At 46.1% G+C, this 17,423-nt stretch overlaps 4 protein-coding genes across 4 annotated transcripts; 2 read left to right on the top strand and 2 right to left on the bottom strand.

The window, feature by feature from the left end:
• Positions 1–584: 584 nt before the first annotated feature.
• On the top strand, positions 585–2,348 carry rrp7a (ribosomal RNA processing 7 homolog A; the record flags this gene model as incomplete). The annotated part of the gene is made up of 7 exons (XM_079178411.1): positions 585–648; positions 846–988; positions 1,081–1,206; positions 1,334–1,457; positions 1,631–1,728; positions 1,823–2,030; positions 2,160–2,348. The coding sequence occupies 7 exons, from the start codon at positions 585–587 to the stop codon at positions 2,243–2,245; spliced, it is 849 nt and encodes a 282-aa protein (XP_079034537.1). The 3' UTR covers positions 2,246–2,348.
• A 306-nt stretch (positions 2,349–2,654) lies between these two features.
• LOC306709207 (zona pellucida sperm-binding protein 4-like) lies at positions 2,655–6,455 on the bottom strand (the record flags this gene model as incomplete). Its single annotated transcript, XM_079177270.1, has 12 exons — positions 2,655–2,797; positions 2,883–3,020; positions 3,109–3,178; positions 3,297–3,441; positions 3,952–4,135; positions 4,223–4,356; positions 4,452–4,531; positions 4,690–4,862; positions 5,010–5,144; positions 5,410–5,530; positions 5,815–5,939; positions 6,428–6,455. 12 exons carry the CDS (start codon positions 6,453–6,455, stop codon positions 2,655–2,657), a joined length of 1,476 nt encoding a protein of 491 aa, XP_079033396.1.
• Positions 6,456–7,104: 649 nt separating this feature from the next.
• wbp2nl (WBP2 N-terminal like) lies at positions 7,105–11,234 on the top strand. The gene is made up of 8 exons (XM_079176931.1): positions 7,105–7,241; positions 7,790–7,898; positions 8,043–8,181; positions 8,313–8,405; positions 8,598–8,792; positions 9,024–9,140; positions 9,662–9,738; positions 9,867–11,234. Exons 1-8 carry the CDS (start codon positions 7,183–7,185, stop codon positions 9,921–9,923), a joined length of 846 nt encoding a protein of 281 aa, XP_079033057.1. The 5' UTR covers positions 7,105–7,182; the 3' UTR covers positions 9,924–11,234.
• Positions 11,235–12,618: 1,384 nt separating this feature from the next.
• LOC306709099 (heme-binding protein 1-like) lies at positions 12,619–16,914 on the bottom strand (the record flags this gene model as incomplete). The annotated part of the gene is made up of 4 exons (XM_079177129.1): positions 16,733–16,914; positions 13,760–13,898; positions 12,897–13,077; positions 12,619–12,796 (listed from the first exon to the last, which is right to left on the bottom strand). The coding sequence occupies exons 1-4, from the start codon at positions 16,808–16,810 to the stop codon at positions 12,619–12,621; spliced, it is 576 nt and encodes a 191-aa protein (XP_079033255.1). The 5' UTR covers positions 16,811–16,914.
• Positions 16,915–17,423: the final 509 nt, after the last annotated feature.

Below are 17,423 nucleotides of genomic sequence, written 5' to 3'. Positions count from 1 at the left end.
TCTGACATTTAGACTTTTAAAAGACGTCGGACCAGTGATGAAATTACACATCTTTGCAATTGCTATCACTGTTGTTCCAATTTTTTATTAATTTACCTCGGCCATGAAATTTGGATTGTTTGCTACTTGTCTTATGGACATCTAAGTCAAATTTATAACTAAAACCTAACAGCCAAAAGTTATAAAAGGATTTTGAGGATGGAACACTCGATAGCTGATATGCACACAATTAAACTAAAATAGTTTAAGTTTATCTTTAAACAAATAACAGAAATCACTCATGTATTTAACTTTAGAAGCAGAATTTTTTCGGATTGACTTTTTTTGGTACAGTCTTTATTTATGGTTGTGTTGAAGATGTTAATGTAGTATTGTCTATGCAGCACACACTAAAATGAATAACACCTGAAGACAACTGATTCATTTTAAATTTAAGATGAAATGGCTCTGTTGGGAAATTTCATTGGTAATAAAATATTTATAAATCGTCTTTAAAAATAAATATACAATCTGTGTTATTTATTATATATGTAAATTCCGTACTTGGTTTGTGTTGTACTTCCGGTGTGAAAGGTCACAACAAAATGGCGCCGTCCAAGAAGAAACATGCCAGTAGCCAGCCTTGTATTATTCCCGGAGATTTCACAGGTATTAATCGACAAAAATAAGAATATTCATTTATTATTTTTTGCTAGCATACCGACTCATCGTCGGACGGAACTTTTTCTTGTGGTTTTGCTCGGTCTGGGTGGTCGTTGAACGGCTGATAGACTGATACACGTTCCGGTACCGAGGCATGTGTGGGCTCTAGCTTCATGTATTTCCCCTCCTGTGTCTCTTCACAGAGCTCTCTTTACGGTTCAGCTCAGACAGCGTCGCTGAGCACAAGCTGTACCTGAAGGAGCACAAAGTACGAGCCGAGAAGAGTTCCCACAGACCGCTGGACCGGACTCTGTTTGTGCTCAACATGCCCCCCTACTGCTCAGAGGTACCGCTCATTCAGCCAGCTGTGTACTCTACAGGATTTGTCCAATGAGGATATTAATTGCGTTATCATTCCTGTCTGTTTGTGTTTTTCAGGGAGTTGTCAAAGAGCTGTTCTCGCAGTTCGGCTGTGTTCAGTCCGTGGAGCTGAGGGACCACCCGGGCTCCTCAAAGGAGTCCGGACCCAAGCTGTCCAGGTCCTTTAAACCGGCTGATAAACAGGTCGGCATGCTTTGCTGCTGAGCTCTTGTTCTGCTGCAACACCACGAGCAAACTCTCCCCGCTGTGCGGTCTCTTCCAGGTCGTCATCTAACCTCGTGTGTCTCTGTCTGTCCTGTCCCCCCTCCAGGGTTTCAAAGTGGGCTACATCGTGTTCCAGAACTCCTCCAGTGTGTCCGCAGCTAAATCACACCCACACGACGTGCCTCTGGTGGTCTGCACAGAGCAGCGTCAAGTGAGGACCGGAGCACAGAGTGAGTGAGGCGTTACTTTCTTTGAATGCAAGGTTTGATATGTTCTCATGTCGTGACTCTAAATGTGAATATGGAGCTAGTATTACGGCTTCAATGTGAGCCGGATCCTTGTGGCTCAAATTCAAACAAAACAGGCTTTTGACATTTGTTTTCCTTTTTCTTTTTAACGGCAGAATGGATTCAGCAGTACACGGAGTCTTTTAGTCATCCGGACAAGCTGCAGCAGATAGTCGACTCCTTCATGGAGGGCTACGACAAGCGGAAAGAGGAGGTGAGACCTGCGCAGCTCTTCCTCCAGCATCAACCCCCCTCCCCCCTCGTCCAATGCTGTGACCTCAACGTGTGTTTTCTTTCTTTCGTTCCAGGAAGCGGACAGGCAGAGGGAGGCGGCCGAGCAGCAGCAAGAGGACGAAGAGGGCTGGGTGAAAGTCACCAGGGGACCCAAGGGCACCAAGGGCCGCCCCCACAGCGAGGCAGCCAACAAGAGGACCCTACAGAAAGAGATCAGGAAGAGGAAGAGGAAGGAGCTCCTGAACTTCTACACCTGGCAGCACAGGAACACACAGAAAGAACGTAAGCACCCAATCAAGCTTGTTCTTCATCTTGCAGGCTAGAATTTGCCTTTATTGTAGGGGGAAGGAGATGGAAACGCCTTTATTATGGCTCACATAACAAACATTCTGTTTCTTTTTTTCCCCCCAGATATTGCTGATCTAAGGAAAAAGTTTGAGGAGGACAAACAGAGAATAGCTCTGCTGAGGGCACAGAGACAGTTCAGACCTTACTGAGTGGACTGCTCTGACGTTACATTCCTCATGTCACTGCTTGTGTGTTTGAGCGACATTATAACCCTGAGCCCTTTTTCTTTTTGTGTCAATAAACTATTATTCTGACAGACTTCTTTTCATCATTATTAAATTACCAGCTCCTCACAAAAGACATTTGGGAAATCACTGATTTTGGTAGAATGAAGAATTTGATTAAAAAACGGGACTTGGAGTACCAATGCCAATTTTCATAAAATTACAATTTGAGTATCATTAAAAAAATATATATAAAGTATTTTGGAACCATTTATCGGCCTTGGTTTAAGAAAACATGAAAGCGATCACAATGAACGACGACTTCTCTGGATTTTCTGATTGATACAAATTAATTACAAACTACAAAAACACGTTTGAATGCACGTCAGAAGTTTTATTGAGATAGTTTGTCAACTTCAATAACTTGCGGTGCTTCTGCCTTCTGCCGCTTCCTGCTGCTCGAACACAGAGTGAACACCAGGATCAATACCAGGGCGACGCCGACGCCAGAGAGAATAAACACGGTCGCCTGAAACACTGAGGGAACGGAGAAAGACACTAAATTCAACGATCCACTGTTCACGTGCCAACAATAGTCTCCATGTGCCGAGCCAGGACTCACTCGTCTTCCGTTTCGCGCACTGGTCGTCCTCCAGTTGAGTGCTGTTCTGTCCCAGCAGCAGCAGCGGCCCCAAAGAGACCAGCTGGACCTGGTCGGACCGAGCAGTCGCCTCTCTCCTCAGTCGCACACCCTCAGATGCTGTGGGAGGAGACGGGGGAGTAAACCGCATGAACGCGGCTCACACAGGTAGACGAGAACAAAGAAAAGTGCTGTAATATATACTCACAAACGATGGTGCAAGGCTGCGCGCACTCAACGTCGTTTGTGCAGATTTCCACCCAACAGTAGAAGTACATCTAAGTGAGAGATCACGCACATTTGCAGAGACACACATTGTTTTGTTTTTTTTATTTAAAAAAAATTATATATTTTTTTTATTTAAAAAAAAAATATATGTGCATGTGATAACCTTACTTCCTCCACACTCGGATGGCCTGTATGAGGGTCCAAGAAGGCGAAGGTCTTGATGTTAAACCTCCTGAATTGGGAGCGGGAGGTGGTCTTCCTCTGGTCGCCCACGGGGACGGAGCTTCTCATGTTATCCAGAGGGTTGGGGCACCTATGCAGGAGGAGAAACATGAGTGGTTCTACCGGTCTCGGCTGTTTTCTGTCCTGGCCCCACAGTGGTGGAATGAACTTCCCACTGATGTCAGGACAGCAGAGTCGCTGCCCATCTTTCGGCGCAGGCTGAAAACTCACCTCTTCAAGAAGTACTACCCTGACCGTTCCACTTAGCACTTATTCTATTCGTATTAGCTTATTGCACTTATTGTAATCGTATTAGTTTGTTGCACTTATTGTATTGCGGGTTTGCTCGTTGCACTTATTGTATGTTTGTTTCTGCACTGTACGTTTGCCCTGGTTTATGCTCTTAGATACTTGTTTAGCAAAGGATATGCACTTATGACTTCTGGTGACTAGTAGTTCTCTTGAATACCGATGTTGAATACACTTCTTGTAAGTCGCTTTGGATAAAAGCGTCTGCTAAATGACTGTAATGTAATGTAATGTAATGTAATGGTTCAAAGGTCATCTCAGGTTGCTGCTGCTGCAGCGGCCTCCGCCTTACCCGTCGTGGAGAAGCATCCACGCGGAGTGTCTAGACGCTGGGTAGGCAAAGCAGTCCCGTATACGCAGGGAAAGCGTGGGGTCCGGGGACGGCTGGGCGATGGAAATCTCCACGTATACGGCCTTGCGCAGCGAAAAGGTTATCGGAAGCTGGTCCTCGGGAAAGAAGGAAGTGAAGGAGGCGTCTAGAGGAATAAGACATCACAAAGGCGGTTGGCTAAGGCTTAGTTCTAAAAAAGGACATGACAACACAACGAGGGATCTCCGTTTACCTTGGGCTATCCTCATCTGCACTCTCATGGTGCCCAGTGCAATCGCAGGCGGCGGGTTGGTCACTGGAAAGAAGGACCGCAAGTCTGCTGCACGCTTTACATGCGACGTGTCGTATTCACACCGGACCTGGACGCTAAAGACCCCCAGACTTATTAACATGTCCTCACCAGTACACCTTTCTAACCTGTCCGAGGCATCGGAAAATAAAATTAAAAAAAAAAAACTCACCTAAATGGAGAATGTTTGGTTGTATTTTCCGTATGCGGCTCCTCCACTTCCACCTCATAGATCTTCACGTCTCCATCTACCTAAAAAAGCCGGGCAGAGGAGAGAGGATTCAGACATGCATCAACTACTTCATGCAGTGAAATCAAGCTTCCATGATGTGTGATAAAGCTGTAAACAGTACGTTCTTTTGTCCAAATACTAAATAATCTTATGTTGGACTCCTGACGAGTAGCATTACCGTCATCTTTACACCACAGTCCATAACTCCGATCTTGAAGATAGCCGTGTTTGAGGTGGTGGCCGCGGGGGAACACTGTGGCTGGCCCTTGACTGTGAGGCTGCTGGGATCGATGGGCGGGTCTAAGTGTGTGGACTTCACTGAGAACACCAAGTGTCCATCCAAAGAGCAGGCTGCAGGGAAAGTCAACGCACCGGATCACGCGTTACACTTTAAAACAAGGTCGTATTTGAAAGGAAAAAAGGTCAGAGCTGGATATTTCTGACCTCATCACACAATGTCCCTTCCATGTAAGCAGCGCTTTAACATGATAATCTTACCGTTGGGTCTGTAGTAGCAGGTTGATTCCTGAGCGTCGTAGCAGCATCCCAGTTCGTAGCAGGCGTCGCCGGAAATGCTTCGGGGGCCACAGGCCAGTTGTAGAGCTCTTTCTGTGCCGCAGTTTCCAGGTAGCGCTGGAGAAGAGCCACGTGGTAAGTGTCCTAAACTGACGCAGCAAATTGTGCCCACACCCTCTCCTGTATTGCAAACGACGAATGGCATCACTTTAGGGCCAAAATAAATTATTATTCAGAACTCTTCACCAGGCTCCAAAAGGAAAATCAGCCAGTTTTAAGTTTCGATTGATGGAAACGGATGAAAAGATGAGCGCCGGCCGCAGACATAGAAGACATAACTGTGTCAATGGTCTCGTCGCGCTCATCGGCTGTCTCCACTCACGTGATGGGGTCAGTCGAGTCCTCTCACTTTGTCTCTTTATCAGAGGACAGCTGATGTTTACCCTCAGCCATCGATCCTCTCCCGTCAGCTGTACCTGCAGAGGGAGGACCACTTTGCTGCCCTGTGGATCAAAAGGTCATCACAATGTGGATGTTCAGAAGCCATGTATACGCACTATTTTGCATTTACATGTGCGCACAAATGGCATTGTGGACAGAAAATGGGAGGCACATTTCCATATTGAGTCTGGGGCTGAAGACGTTTGTGTAGACACATTTCCATGAATGCGTTCTTACAGATATTATTTCTTACCGATATTGTGGGGAAGGTGCTGCAGTTTGTCACACAATGTTTAGCACCCCTCTCCCCCACCTCACCTAAATGTCATACAGTCCCTTATTTTACCTTGATCTGTGCGTAGCAGCTGTCATATCTGCTCAAGAAGGAGAGGTTCTGGTTCTTGTCTCTGCCCAGACTCACTCCACAGGACTCATCAGATTTAAGCACCGGTATCACGGCCCCCGTCACGTCTCAGAAAACAACAAAGTGAAATATTACTATATAGTTTCGATAGATCCAATGCAAACGTTGAGAGCGTATTTGTGGATTAAACGATTGTATGAGCGCTTAACTGAAACCATTTCCAACCATGTTTGTCATCTCAGGGGTTGGAAACAACGCGATCTCACCTTTAATGTGTATATTACTTTTGACCTGTGGGCCAAAAACGGCTCTTAACCTTCCACTAAAGCACGCGACTTCGGGCATGGCGAGCTGCGCAGGTGTTTTCTTCACCTGGACGGTTGAGAAACACCGGCAGTGTTGAGCCACGACGGCAACAACTAAAGTAGTCAATAAACGGTTTGCACGGTGAGAAATCATTTCACGGTTTTTGCTGTCGGACATTTGTCACGTGCTTCATTTGACGCGAGGACGGGGTCACGTGACTTCTGTTAATTAAGAGTTAATTAGTTCGAAGCCTGCGTCGTCCTCCGCCAACGCACGAGAGCGTCCCCACGTGTAGGTATGAACTTGTTGCCATTCATGTTAATAAAAAAAGAAAGAAAAGAGAAGACGGTTGAAATGATGTCACAGTTGTAGGCCCTGAATGGCTGCCGGGGTTAACGCTGCGTTGAGAAGTAGGTCAGACTGAGCTGGGAATTGATAGAAAGGTCAATGTTTAAATAATACATATCACGATGAGCGCATGCACGTGTCCTCAGGGAAGCTATTACATGAGATTATTGCGTAACTCAAAGGTCTTGTCAACCTCTCTCCCTCTCCCTATGGCAATGCTTGTACTCATCTAATTACTATTACATACACCACTTTAAACCTTTACTCACTGCTGCATGATATTGAAACAATTAACTGCATATCAATCCGCGTGTACATGCTGTCATCTACTTAATAAAGCATGTTATTCCTGATTAATTATCGGATTAAATGACATGATGATTCTGCCTTTACTAAGATACATATTCTCGAATATCGTGGTTTTGTTTTTACAACACTGATGACTTACTTTAAATTGGACCAAACTATTTACAAACTCGATCAGAGGTGGAACAATGAACAAAATGATCAAGTTCTATCAGGACACATGAGTCCGTGTGCTTAATTATGTTGACCGGCGTTCTGTCGGTAAATCACGAGTTGTTAAACCGCGCCGTGGCCATGACGTAACGTCCGTGACGCTTCTGAGGCATCCCCGTCGGGCTGACGAGCAGACTTCAGCACGGAAAGCAGGCGAGGACGAGACGTGTCCCAAACATGGCTTTGAACCGGAATCATTCGCAAAACGGTGGCGTTCTGATAAACAACGGGGAAAGGTACGTGTGTTATATTACGTCCACGGTGTTTGTTGTATCAACTAGCCAGCTGTCGCCTCTCTTTGCGGCTTGTTTACCTTCTACTTTCCAGTGCGTAGTCAACATTATGCTATCCATCAGCTAGCCTCCCGCTAGCTGGCCTGGTTAGCATAGCTAGCTCACACATTTGTTCCATTGTTGACGTTTGCCTTCGCCGCGTAGGTCGTTTTGGGGCGACTCAAATATCGTGTTTACTGTTTTAAACTTAGGTTATATGATGCTGCTGATAGCCGACTCCATGGCCTCCGCGTATTGGGTTAGCTAGCTAGCTGTTAAGCAAGATGGCTAACTTGTAACGTTAGCCAACCAAAACAGGAAGTAGCGGTAGCTTTCGAATGAATGTTGACATAACAGATATTTGATGTTGCGTAAAGCGGGTTAGCTGCACATTGTTGTATACAGTAGTTCCGAACAATTCTCGCATGCACATTAATACTCTAATATGATTGCATCATTAGATGTTTGCTGCAACAGGTTACTTTGTTTTCACCTGCTGCTTCTTTTTCCAGTGTTTTAAGGGAATGTAAGAACGTGGAGCTGTCATTCAGCGATGTCAGCGGCAAGACAGACCTGCTCAGGGGGACCAAGAAGGGCACCATTTACCTCACACCATACAGGGTACAACCACAATTACATCAACTCTATTAAACATGATGCTTCTGCTGTCTTCTTGATTGATTGGAAAGTTGGCAGTGTTCACATTCCTACACATCCTGTAGTAACTCTCCCCAATCCTTCTCTTCCCTCATCCACTGGGCGTAGTTGATGTTTGTGTCCAGTAATACCAAGGATTGCTTGGGTTCAGCCATGTTCCCCTACTACCGGATGAAGGGCTGCAGCATTGAGCAGCCAGTCTTTGCTGCAAACTACATTAAAGGGACAGTGTCAGCTGAGCCTGATGGTAGGTGGCCTTTTTTAGTTTTTTTACTTTTAACCAGTATGATTTGATTTGTTGTCAACACAAAGGGACTGCACTATAAAAACACAAGTGTAGATTCTGTACTTGTTCTAACTGTAGTCGTCTCTCATCAGGTGGCTGGGAGGGCCAGGCCCACTTCAAGATGTCCTTCCCCAGTGGAGGAGCCATAGAAGTGGGACAGCATCTCTTCAAACTGGCCACAAATGGTTTGTATGCTAGTTTCCATAATACCTGTGTCCCTCATTTTATGATGCTAGATATTCTTTGTATGCTCCTTGCACCAAATTAGCAATACCACATTGTAAAAATACAACTGTCAAAGTTACGTTTTTTAAAGTGAACACCCATGATGCTTAGAAAGTCCCGTTTATTCTTTCTTTTCTCTTGCTGGACTTCAGCTTCTCGCGCCGCTCCTGCACAAAACGGTGCTGCCTCTTTCGGCTATCCTTCACCTGGAACGATGAACGGCTACGGCCCGCCTCAGCCTCCTCCTGCATATCCTTACCCGTCCCCTCCCCAGCAGAATGGATTCTACCAGGGCCCTGACCCTGCTGCTGGAAACATGGGCTACCCCCTTCCTACAGCTGCTGCAGGTACATCATCCACTACTGTAATATGACTTTAGCCTGCACCACACGCAGCGCACACACACTTTATGTGAGGCACAATGTTGTCATTCCTCTCACTCACTCCCCCCCCCCCTCCCCCCCTTGTTTGTCATGTTTCTTTTTTGTCTGTGTAACTAATTGCTCACACAGACTGTAACCTCCTTGATCTTGAAATTTCATCACTCTTTTTTTTTTTTTTTTTCTCCTGTGTTCCAGGAATGTACCCAGCTGGATTTGACTACATGGCTCCACCTCCCCCCTACCCAGGACCACCCCAAAATTGGGCTGCACCCCCTCAGAACTGGGCAGCAACAGCACCAGCACCACCTCCAGGTCTATTTTTCTCTCTCTCTCTCTCTCTCTCTCTCTCTCGCCCTCCTTTATTTTTTCCCCTCTGTATGTCTGTGTCACCGCACCCGTCAGATCTAATCCGTCTGCCTCAAAGTGAATCACTTCGTTGCACGCCACCCAAAAAGAGGTGCTGATGTCTCATCCGCTACACGTCAAAAATCCTGAAGGATAAACAATCTCCCCTCCACCTCCCTGTACAACACCTTGTGGATCTCAGTGAAAACGGTCTCACCCTGTGCACTGTGCGAATGTCTATTTGGTATGTTGCTATTTTTGAGGAGAGCTTGAGTAGGACGATCGCCTCGGTGCGTCCTCGGGGTGTGCCTGTAGATTTTGTCTCAATGATTCCTGGAGCCGTCACGTCGTTGTGCTTCGTATTACTAATCCTGTGCTCCTCGCGTCACCTCCCCCCTCGCAGTGTTTGGAGCGGTAGCGTCTGTTCCTAAATATGCTCGCCGTTCATCACCGTCTTGTCTTTTGTCACGTCTCATTTCTATGCACAGGTAACTCCAAGGCGGCGGAAGCAGCTGGCAGTGCGTATTACAATCCCAGCAACCCACACAATGTCTACATGCCCATGGTAAGCTGCTTCACATGTCTCCCTCCCCCCCTCCCCCTCCAGTTAAAGTTGTGTGGAAGTGACACCACTAATGGCTCTTGTACCATGTTTGTTTCATTTTTTTTATTTTATTTTTTATTCCCACGCAGGAGCGACCTCCACCATATGCACCGTATCCAAACTCTCCTGAGAAGAAAAGCAACTGAAGCTCGGGCACCATCACTTCAACGACACTCCTCTCTCTCTTCCTCCGTATCGTCAATAAATTCTAAAGCAAGGGGTAATGTCGGAGGATACAGGACCTACTCCACTGTAGAGTACAGCAAAGGAAATCCAAGTGATGGAGGGTTCAAAGATGTCAGTGATAATTCACCAATGAATTCATGATATTTTGGATACGGGAATAGCATACAAGGCAATTACATCTTTTTAAATACCGTTTTCGCTTACACTTAAGTTCATTTAACAGGATTGACAACTTGTAACTCTAGCTAGACTCATCATTATTAACATTCTCAATGATTTATTTCCGTCTAATTCTCTAGCGCGTAGGTAAGGGCACCTAACCTGTCCTTGTGGAGAGCTGACAGGAGGAGGCAGTATGTGGGGGGGAATGTCATTTTCAGACCGACTTTTATTACCAAAACATTATCCGGCAATTACTCGATTGCAGTTCCTGTAGTTCTTAACAATAGCTACTCTTATTATAAAAGGTTAAATATTTTTGCAGTTTCATTGAAGGTGCCGTGTGTGTGTGTGTGTGTGTTTCCTATACAGTTTGGCGTTGAGTAGTTGTCCGTATACAAAACCAGACCTGGGTTGAAGTGTGTTTAGTGATACAGTATCTGACTGATTCTCATACAGGTTTCCCTAACATAAGCCCGGTGTGATCCTGCACTACATCAGTTACATTACATACCAAGTGATTCCATTCCCTGTCTCCATCATAATATGATGTTATGTAGTCGAGGTTTTTGTTATGAAAAGGAGCAGTGCGTTGTTTTAAAACGGGGAGGGGGGGGGGGGATTAGATGGCGTTCTGTCATAACACGTCTGTGCAATAATTCAACCTCTCATCATAAGGTTAAAGGTGACGAGCTGAGGGGGGGGGGTTTACCTGAATGACCCCGCGCTCTACTGCTACAGTAGCTTCTATTGTATTCATGTATGCAACGCCGAGCTGAAACCAGAACTCTCCTCTCTGTTTAATTACACCAGTGTGGGGTTACAGGGCCACAGCGCTCTGTTAAGGGCCCGTCAGTGTTTTGCCTGCTGTTGAAACGTCTGAATGCGAACCATTTATTCCTGATTTTTTTTTTAAAGTGGGCTGAAGAGTTAACTGTTTGAAGGACTATTTGCACACAGTTGAAGTGGATAGAGAATTCTTTTTTTTTTTTTTTTGAAGTTTGCTTGAATTAATCAAATGTCTGTATATTAATATCTCTTTTGCAGTTCTTATTCCTTTTGCTGAATTTTGTCTGTCAATTTAAAATCTAATAAATGAGTCATTTATTGAATTTTGATGTTTGTCATTTGTCTGATCTTCCATTTTTATTGATCTTAAATATCTAATTGACATTTGATGAGTTCTTGCTGCACACATCCAGGTATGCTTGTGTTTTAACATTTAATCCCTTTGCCACAAAGTTAAATTGCATCATTCGTTACGTTGCTCTGTTAGATTAGCTGCTTATTGCTTATAGCTTTACAAGATATGTGAAGCTACGTGTGTGTGTGTGTGAGCTCTGTAGAAGTCATTTCTTCGTACTTGCTTGCTGCAGACTGCAAATGAACTCTTGCATTAGTACAACTGTTGTATATGTTGGACTACTGTCCCTGACGGCGTTTCATAAAGCAAAAAAAATAAGACAACTAGAATTATCTGCACTCTTACTGAATAATATATTTATTAAGTTGTGAAACACTATCAAACCTGAACATTATATTTACTCATCACAGAAAATCCCATAACACCGTTTCAAGAACCAGAATAAACAAAGATGGCATCGTCATGCACTAAAACACAATATTCACTACACACGACTGCTGCATGGATTAACACATAATCATAAAACAACACACACAGCTAGCTAGCTTCCACCCAGCTGTCCTCTCGTTAATTAAGACTAGTTCTACTTTATGGCTCGACTCCTGTTTTTTGTTTTTTTTTTCTCTTCCAGTTCTTCACTCAGGAAAAGGAAGTGTGCTTTTTACTACCATGTATCTAATCTTAATTATTTACATGTCTCTGTAGCCGTCACAAAATAGTAAACTAGATTAAGATGTACAAAACCCGACTGTTTGTTCTTTTGGGAGCTGTACAAGGACTTTATCAAACCGTTGGGACAAACATTTAATTCTAAAAGGAATGGAAAAGTTGTAAATCAGACTACAGTAGACTATTCACCGAGTTCCTTAGATAACTTTCTTATGCCAGTGGCATACCAGTTCATCTAAAGGTCGTTTCCTCGAGATATCTATCAGCAGTGATGCAACTCGTTCAGATGAAAACACCAAGAAATACCATCGCTTCTCAAACACGACATTTGTCTCGGAGCCTTTAATCGCTCTCATTACGCTGCAAGGGCTCGAGTTTAAATTAGAAACTAAAATTAAAGAAGACGTGACGATGACGCATTGATGTTGAATTCTAAATCCTCCCCATTGCCTGAACACCTAACATCAGTGCGGCTACTGTACAAGCGAGAAGATCTGATGGGTAAAGGCAACATGGGTAGTGTCTGTCCATTTGGGGGTTTAAAGGTCTATCAAGTCGCCACATTGCTCTTACCAATCAATCGAGCACTGCTGGAGCTACAGGACTGTCGTAAGTGAAGGGGTAATTAAGGTCGAATAAAGGACTCGGGCGTGAGATTTGACTCGGATCTGACGGACCGGCCCCTACGGCTCCTCCTGGAGGAACCACACCTCGTTGCGGCGTCCGTAAGGCTTGAGCGGTGGGTCGTAGCTGCAGCAGAAGTACTGCTTGCGCTGGAAGGGCGCCGTCTCACCCAGCGTGCGCGTCAAACGCAAGGCCTCTGCTCGGTACTCGCTCTCCCCAGCGAAGCCTCCAAACTGCCTGCGAACAAAAAGAAAGACGATTTGGTGGATAGTGAAGAGCGGCGAGGCATCTTAAAATCGTGCTCCTTGCGTAACGGGACACTTTAAATGACACCTACAGAGTGTAGACGGTCATGCCGGGCCGCTCCTCGATCTTGATGGCACTGTCGGTGGGAGTCGGGGGGCTCAGCTGGTAGCTGGAGGGGATGCGGATGGCGACCACCAAGCGGCGAGACAGGACACCGTCATTCCGTGGGTACACTGTGACGATGATGGGTGCTGCTGTGCCCATGGCCTCACCTTAGCGGACGGCAGTGTGAGACAGGAAGTGAGTTTGTAAAGAGGGGGGGGGGGGGGATCTGAAGATCAGGATCTGTGTGATTTTTTTTTGTGTAGCGTAACGTAATATCGTTATGCAAATAGCAACGACAGGAATGTAAGAGTGTGAAGCGCTACCTCTGTGAACAGCAAACAGATGAAATGAGGATTCTGCACTGAGGCCTGGATTTCAGACTGCACTTTTATAGTTGGCTGAGTTTCTGTTTTGTCTGCTGACCTAAAGCGGGGGAACGTGACCTCAAAGGATATAAGTGTCTGAGTGTTATTCAGATTCATCCTCCAATAAAGCTAAGCCCTCTCTAGTGGGACAGCTTAAGCTGGAGCAGTAGTTTGTTTATTCAAAGTGAGGATGGAGACATATGTTGGTCCCATCTTTGATGCTAATAACTCAGCTTCAGGCCTCCGTTAAGACTGGCCACCATTTAAATGGCCCTAAGTGCCTTTCCTCTCTGTTTTTCTTTCTATTACATTCCATATATTAGTACTCTTGCTTCATACTTTTCTTATGTATGTGATTATAAAAAAAATCCATGACACTTATTAGCTTGAGAGAGGAACAGCACCGATATCAGAGGCAGTTCACGAGTCCTACGCTATTGGTGAACGTATATCTTAGCACAGTGTTTTTTTCTGATGGGCCTACCTTGCTCGTTGCTCCCACCGATGTACATGAGCAGCTTCCTCACCAGCTCCCCCGTCACCTGGTCAAAGGATCGCCCCTCGGACGAGACGACGGCGTACTTGGCCCCATCGTACCGCCGCACCTCAAAGCTCACTCCATCCTGGGGAAGAGAAGGGCGCAGTCAGGGGGAGGGAAACAGTTGAGGCATCAGCAGGCCAACCGCAGCTCCACACCGCGGTGTGCACAAATGCAGACATTTCCTTTCATGCACACAAACACACCCACACGGGTCATTGTCGTCCCGGGGGTTGGACGTATGGGAGAGGTTGAGCTCAGATGTGATTCACCTCTGACACACTGAAGTTGACAATCTGCTCCAAAGGACGAAAGCCTTGAACTGGCAGGGTAATAACTCTGTGTGTGTGTGTGTTTGTGTGACTGCACGCATGTGTGTGTGGGTGGAGTGGAATCAATGTGGGCAGCCAAATAATAAGATGCAGATGAAACGTATTTACACTGATTTGATTTAGTTTCTTCTTCTGCTCTGCATGGTTCAGTCAGCCTGCAGAGAATAATGGCCGAGAGATGTCTTACATAACACACACACACACACACACACACACACAAACACATCCCCCGCCTCCAGACACACAGCTCCAACAGATGCAACAGTTTTGCATTAAATATGATTTGAGTGGGGCGAGCGCGGTCACTCAGCTGTGCTGCTCAGCTGAGCAATGACTTTAATAGGTTTTGAAGGAATCCGGCCAAAGCAGAGAGACTGCGATGCAGGTTTCAAATACAGCTCCTCGTCCCACTAATGTGATTCCTGTGTGTACTGCGTGTGTACTTTTTTTGTACGATGTCTTTGAGCGTTGGGCTTTGATGTCATTGCGGTGCGTTCTCCTGACAGTGTTTACCACCAATCTATGAGATGCTTCTGTCAAATATATAGCTCATACATTTGCAGATGATGTGGGTTTTTTTGTTGTTGTATCTAAATGATAATTTTCCAATTTCTACACGTGTGTAATTTTTCTTTTTTTTTTTTTTACAAATCTTATTCAAAACCCACCCTGGTGGTAACTCCCTCCCGAGGTCCTGTAATCACACGACACGGCAGTATTCGTCCCCCAGCACATACGAGATGGCACCATGTTATCATGGAGCTCCAACTTGTGTCAGGTACCCCGGCTCCTGCATCGTCATTACAAGGGCTCTGCTCCGTGTGGCTTGTCAACGGGACCCAACCATTAACATTGTGTACGGGTGACGTACCGAGACAGAAAGAGCCTGACTTCAGTTAAGCAGTGCAATTAATATGTCTGTATACTGTATGTGTGAGGTTGTGTGTGTTTAGCTGCTGCCTTCTGCCATCTTCTACACCGATAATTGCATGCTTGCCGGAGGAGAGTGCACAAAAGGCCTTATCATCGATGTGACTGTTAAATTGCCATTTCATGTTCTGCTAAAATAATCTACAGTCGTTTGCAAGCTTTGAACTGAACTCCGCCTATGTGTCTCGTGCATGTGTGTGCATAGGTACGTGTGTGTGCGTGCGTGTGTGTGTGTATGTGCCCCGCCAACTCTGTATTCTGTGTCAGTTTTAATTAAGAGTGTAAGGTGTCGGAGTCAGGCGGCTGCTGCACGGATCAGGTGTGGAGCTCTGATTACAATAGTCAGTCAGATTCAGAGATTTGATGAGCCTCGAGCTCAAGGCTGTTTAATGAACACTTAAAGGACACACGGGCACCGCGGTGACCTTTGACATCATGCTGCATGTGGATCAGTGATCATTATTTATAATCATCTTTTTCCTCTTTCTTTCTTTTTCCTCTTTCCTAAAAATATCAGATTGAGACAATAGCTGTTAGTGGTCAGTGTCAGAACGGATCAGACTTCCAGTGTGCCTGCGTGTGTGTGCGTGTGTGTGTGTGTGTGTGTCAGTTTGGGTCATTTGATTACCCGCCTGTCTAGAAGTCCTCTTTGTCTCAGTCTGTGTGCCTTTGCGTCCCCCTAGTCAAAAGTGAGCTGCCATTCAGGGATAAAACACACAAAGCCAATTTCCAACCCCAGTGCCAGCCGTGACATTGCATGGCTACATGCACATTTACTGCGGGTCAACGGGGCACGAGAGAAGAACCTCGAAATGGCTGTGAGGCGTCGCCTCAGTGAACAGCATCACTGGTCGTTTACTGGAATGCAAGTGTGCACGTGTCAATTATAGGCAAATATATACTGTATAGGCTGCATGAACGTAACAAGGTGCGGGGGGGGGGGGGGGGGGGGGGGGGGGGGGGCTGACACGGGAAAGGGCACGCCCTTGCTCCTCGATGACGTCAGTCGTCGACGGTCAGCGTGTAACACGGCCGGTCCTTATCTGAGCCCACGGGTTGCCCAAAAACACGTCTGATCTGCACGCTCTTCCAGGGGTCAGTCAGCGTGGGCCCCTGTGGTTTCACACGCACGCACGCACACGCGCGCGCAGGACCTCTGTGTCTCACACACATAAGATAATGTCATGATGGGGAAGGAGAAAAAACTGTGACTCACAGCGCGGTAAAACCTTTTCTGACTTTAGTGTGCGCGCGTGTGTTATTTTCTTAAGGTTACATAAAACTCAAAAAGCATCACCATCTGTATTCATCGCTGCGGGCCGCTGATTGGCGGAGGACCTCTGGCTGCTTCGCCCCACACTGCGGCTCAGCGGGCATCTTTATAGGTCACAAGCAGTTCACTGCCAGCCTGCCAGTCAAGGTTACGGAGGTTGTGATCACGAGAAAACACGGCGAAAGTCCACGACTGTTGTAAACGCAATTTGCTATTACAGTTAGCGTTAATTAAGAGCTGGATGAAATAGGAATGCAAACATAAGTGCGCCTGTTCGGTGCAGCTCACGGAGAGCGCCGAATTTGCAGCTATAAGCTTCAGAGATGTCGGAGTGACGAAGTTTTTTTGTGTGTGTGTTCTGACAGGTGTCCGCGCGCTCCTTACCTTCGTCTCGCTGCTGAGCAATTTATATTCGGTCTCCTCGGTGTTTCCGAAGAGCGAGTTCTTGAGCATGCCAAACATGTCGCCTCGGCCGGGTCTCCTCTCTCCTCTCTCCGCTCCTGTGCTCCGTTGTGCGTCCTCCCTTTTTTCCGTCCTCGTGCTTTTTTTTCTCTTCTGCACGGCAACTTTCGCCCCCCGTTGTGTGGTCCCTAATTAAAGCAAATAAAAAACACCTTGATAAATAAGATTTAGCAAACAGTATCCAGATGCTCCGAAGCGCAAATTCTCCTCCGGAGAAGAGCGCGCGCCTTGTTCCTCCGCAGACCTCTCAACAGATGCCGTTTTTCTCTTTCGGAGGCAGAAGTTGGTGATGCTGACTCCTCGCCCCTTTTGCCGCGAACAAACCAGCCTCCACTGTGACGGGCGTGAGTGTCTCCGCCCTCCTCCGCTTTTAGTTTTTCTCTCTCTGACGACCAGCTGGACGCTCACTTACATCACCACCTTTCACTCGGTAACGTTTAAATTCGCTTAAAAGCCCTCAGATCCGTTCAGGTTTGCTGCTGACATACATTGTCTTCTCCTGCAGAGAGATGCTGCATCGCAGTGTATATAGTCACCTCCTACACACACACCCACCTCTCCCCCAAAATTAGACTAAGCTCCAGTGCCACTCAGCTTTTATTATGGGTTCCCT

Source organism: Pholis gunnellus (genome assembly GCF_910591455.1).
Source record: "Pholis gunnellus genome assembly, chromosome: 17".
Classification (NCBI taxonomy): domain Eukaryota; kingdom Metazoa; phylum Chordata; class Actinopteri; order Perciformes; family Pholidae; genus Pholis; species Pholis gunnellus.
Note: the sequence above shows the minus strand (reverse complement) of the source record. Positions and strands in the feature narration are given on the sequence as shown.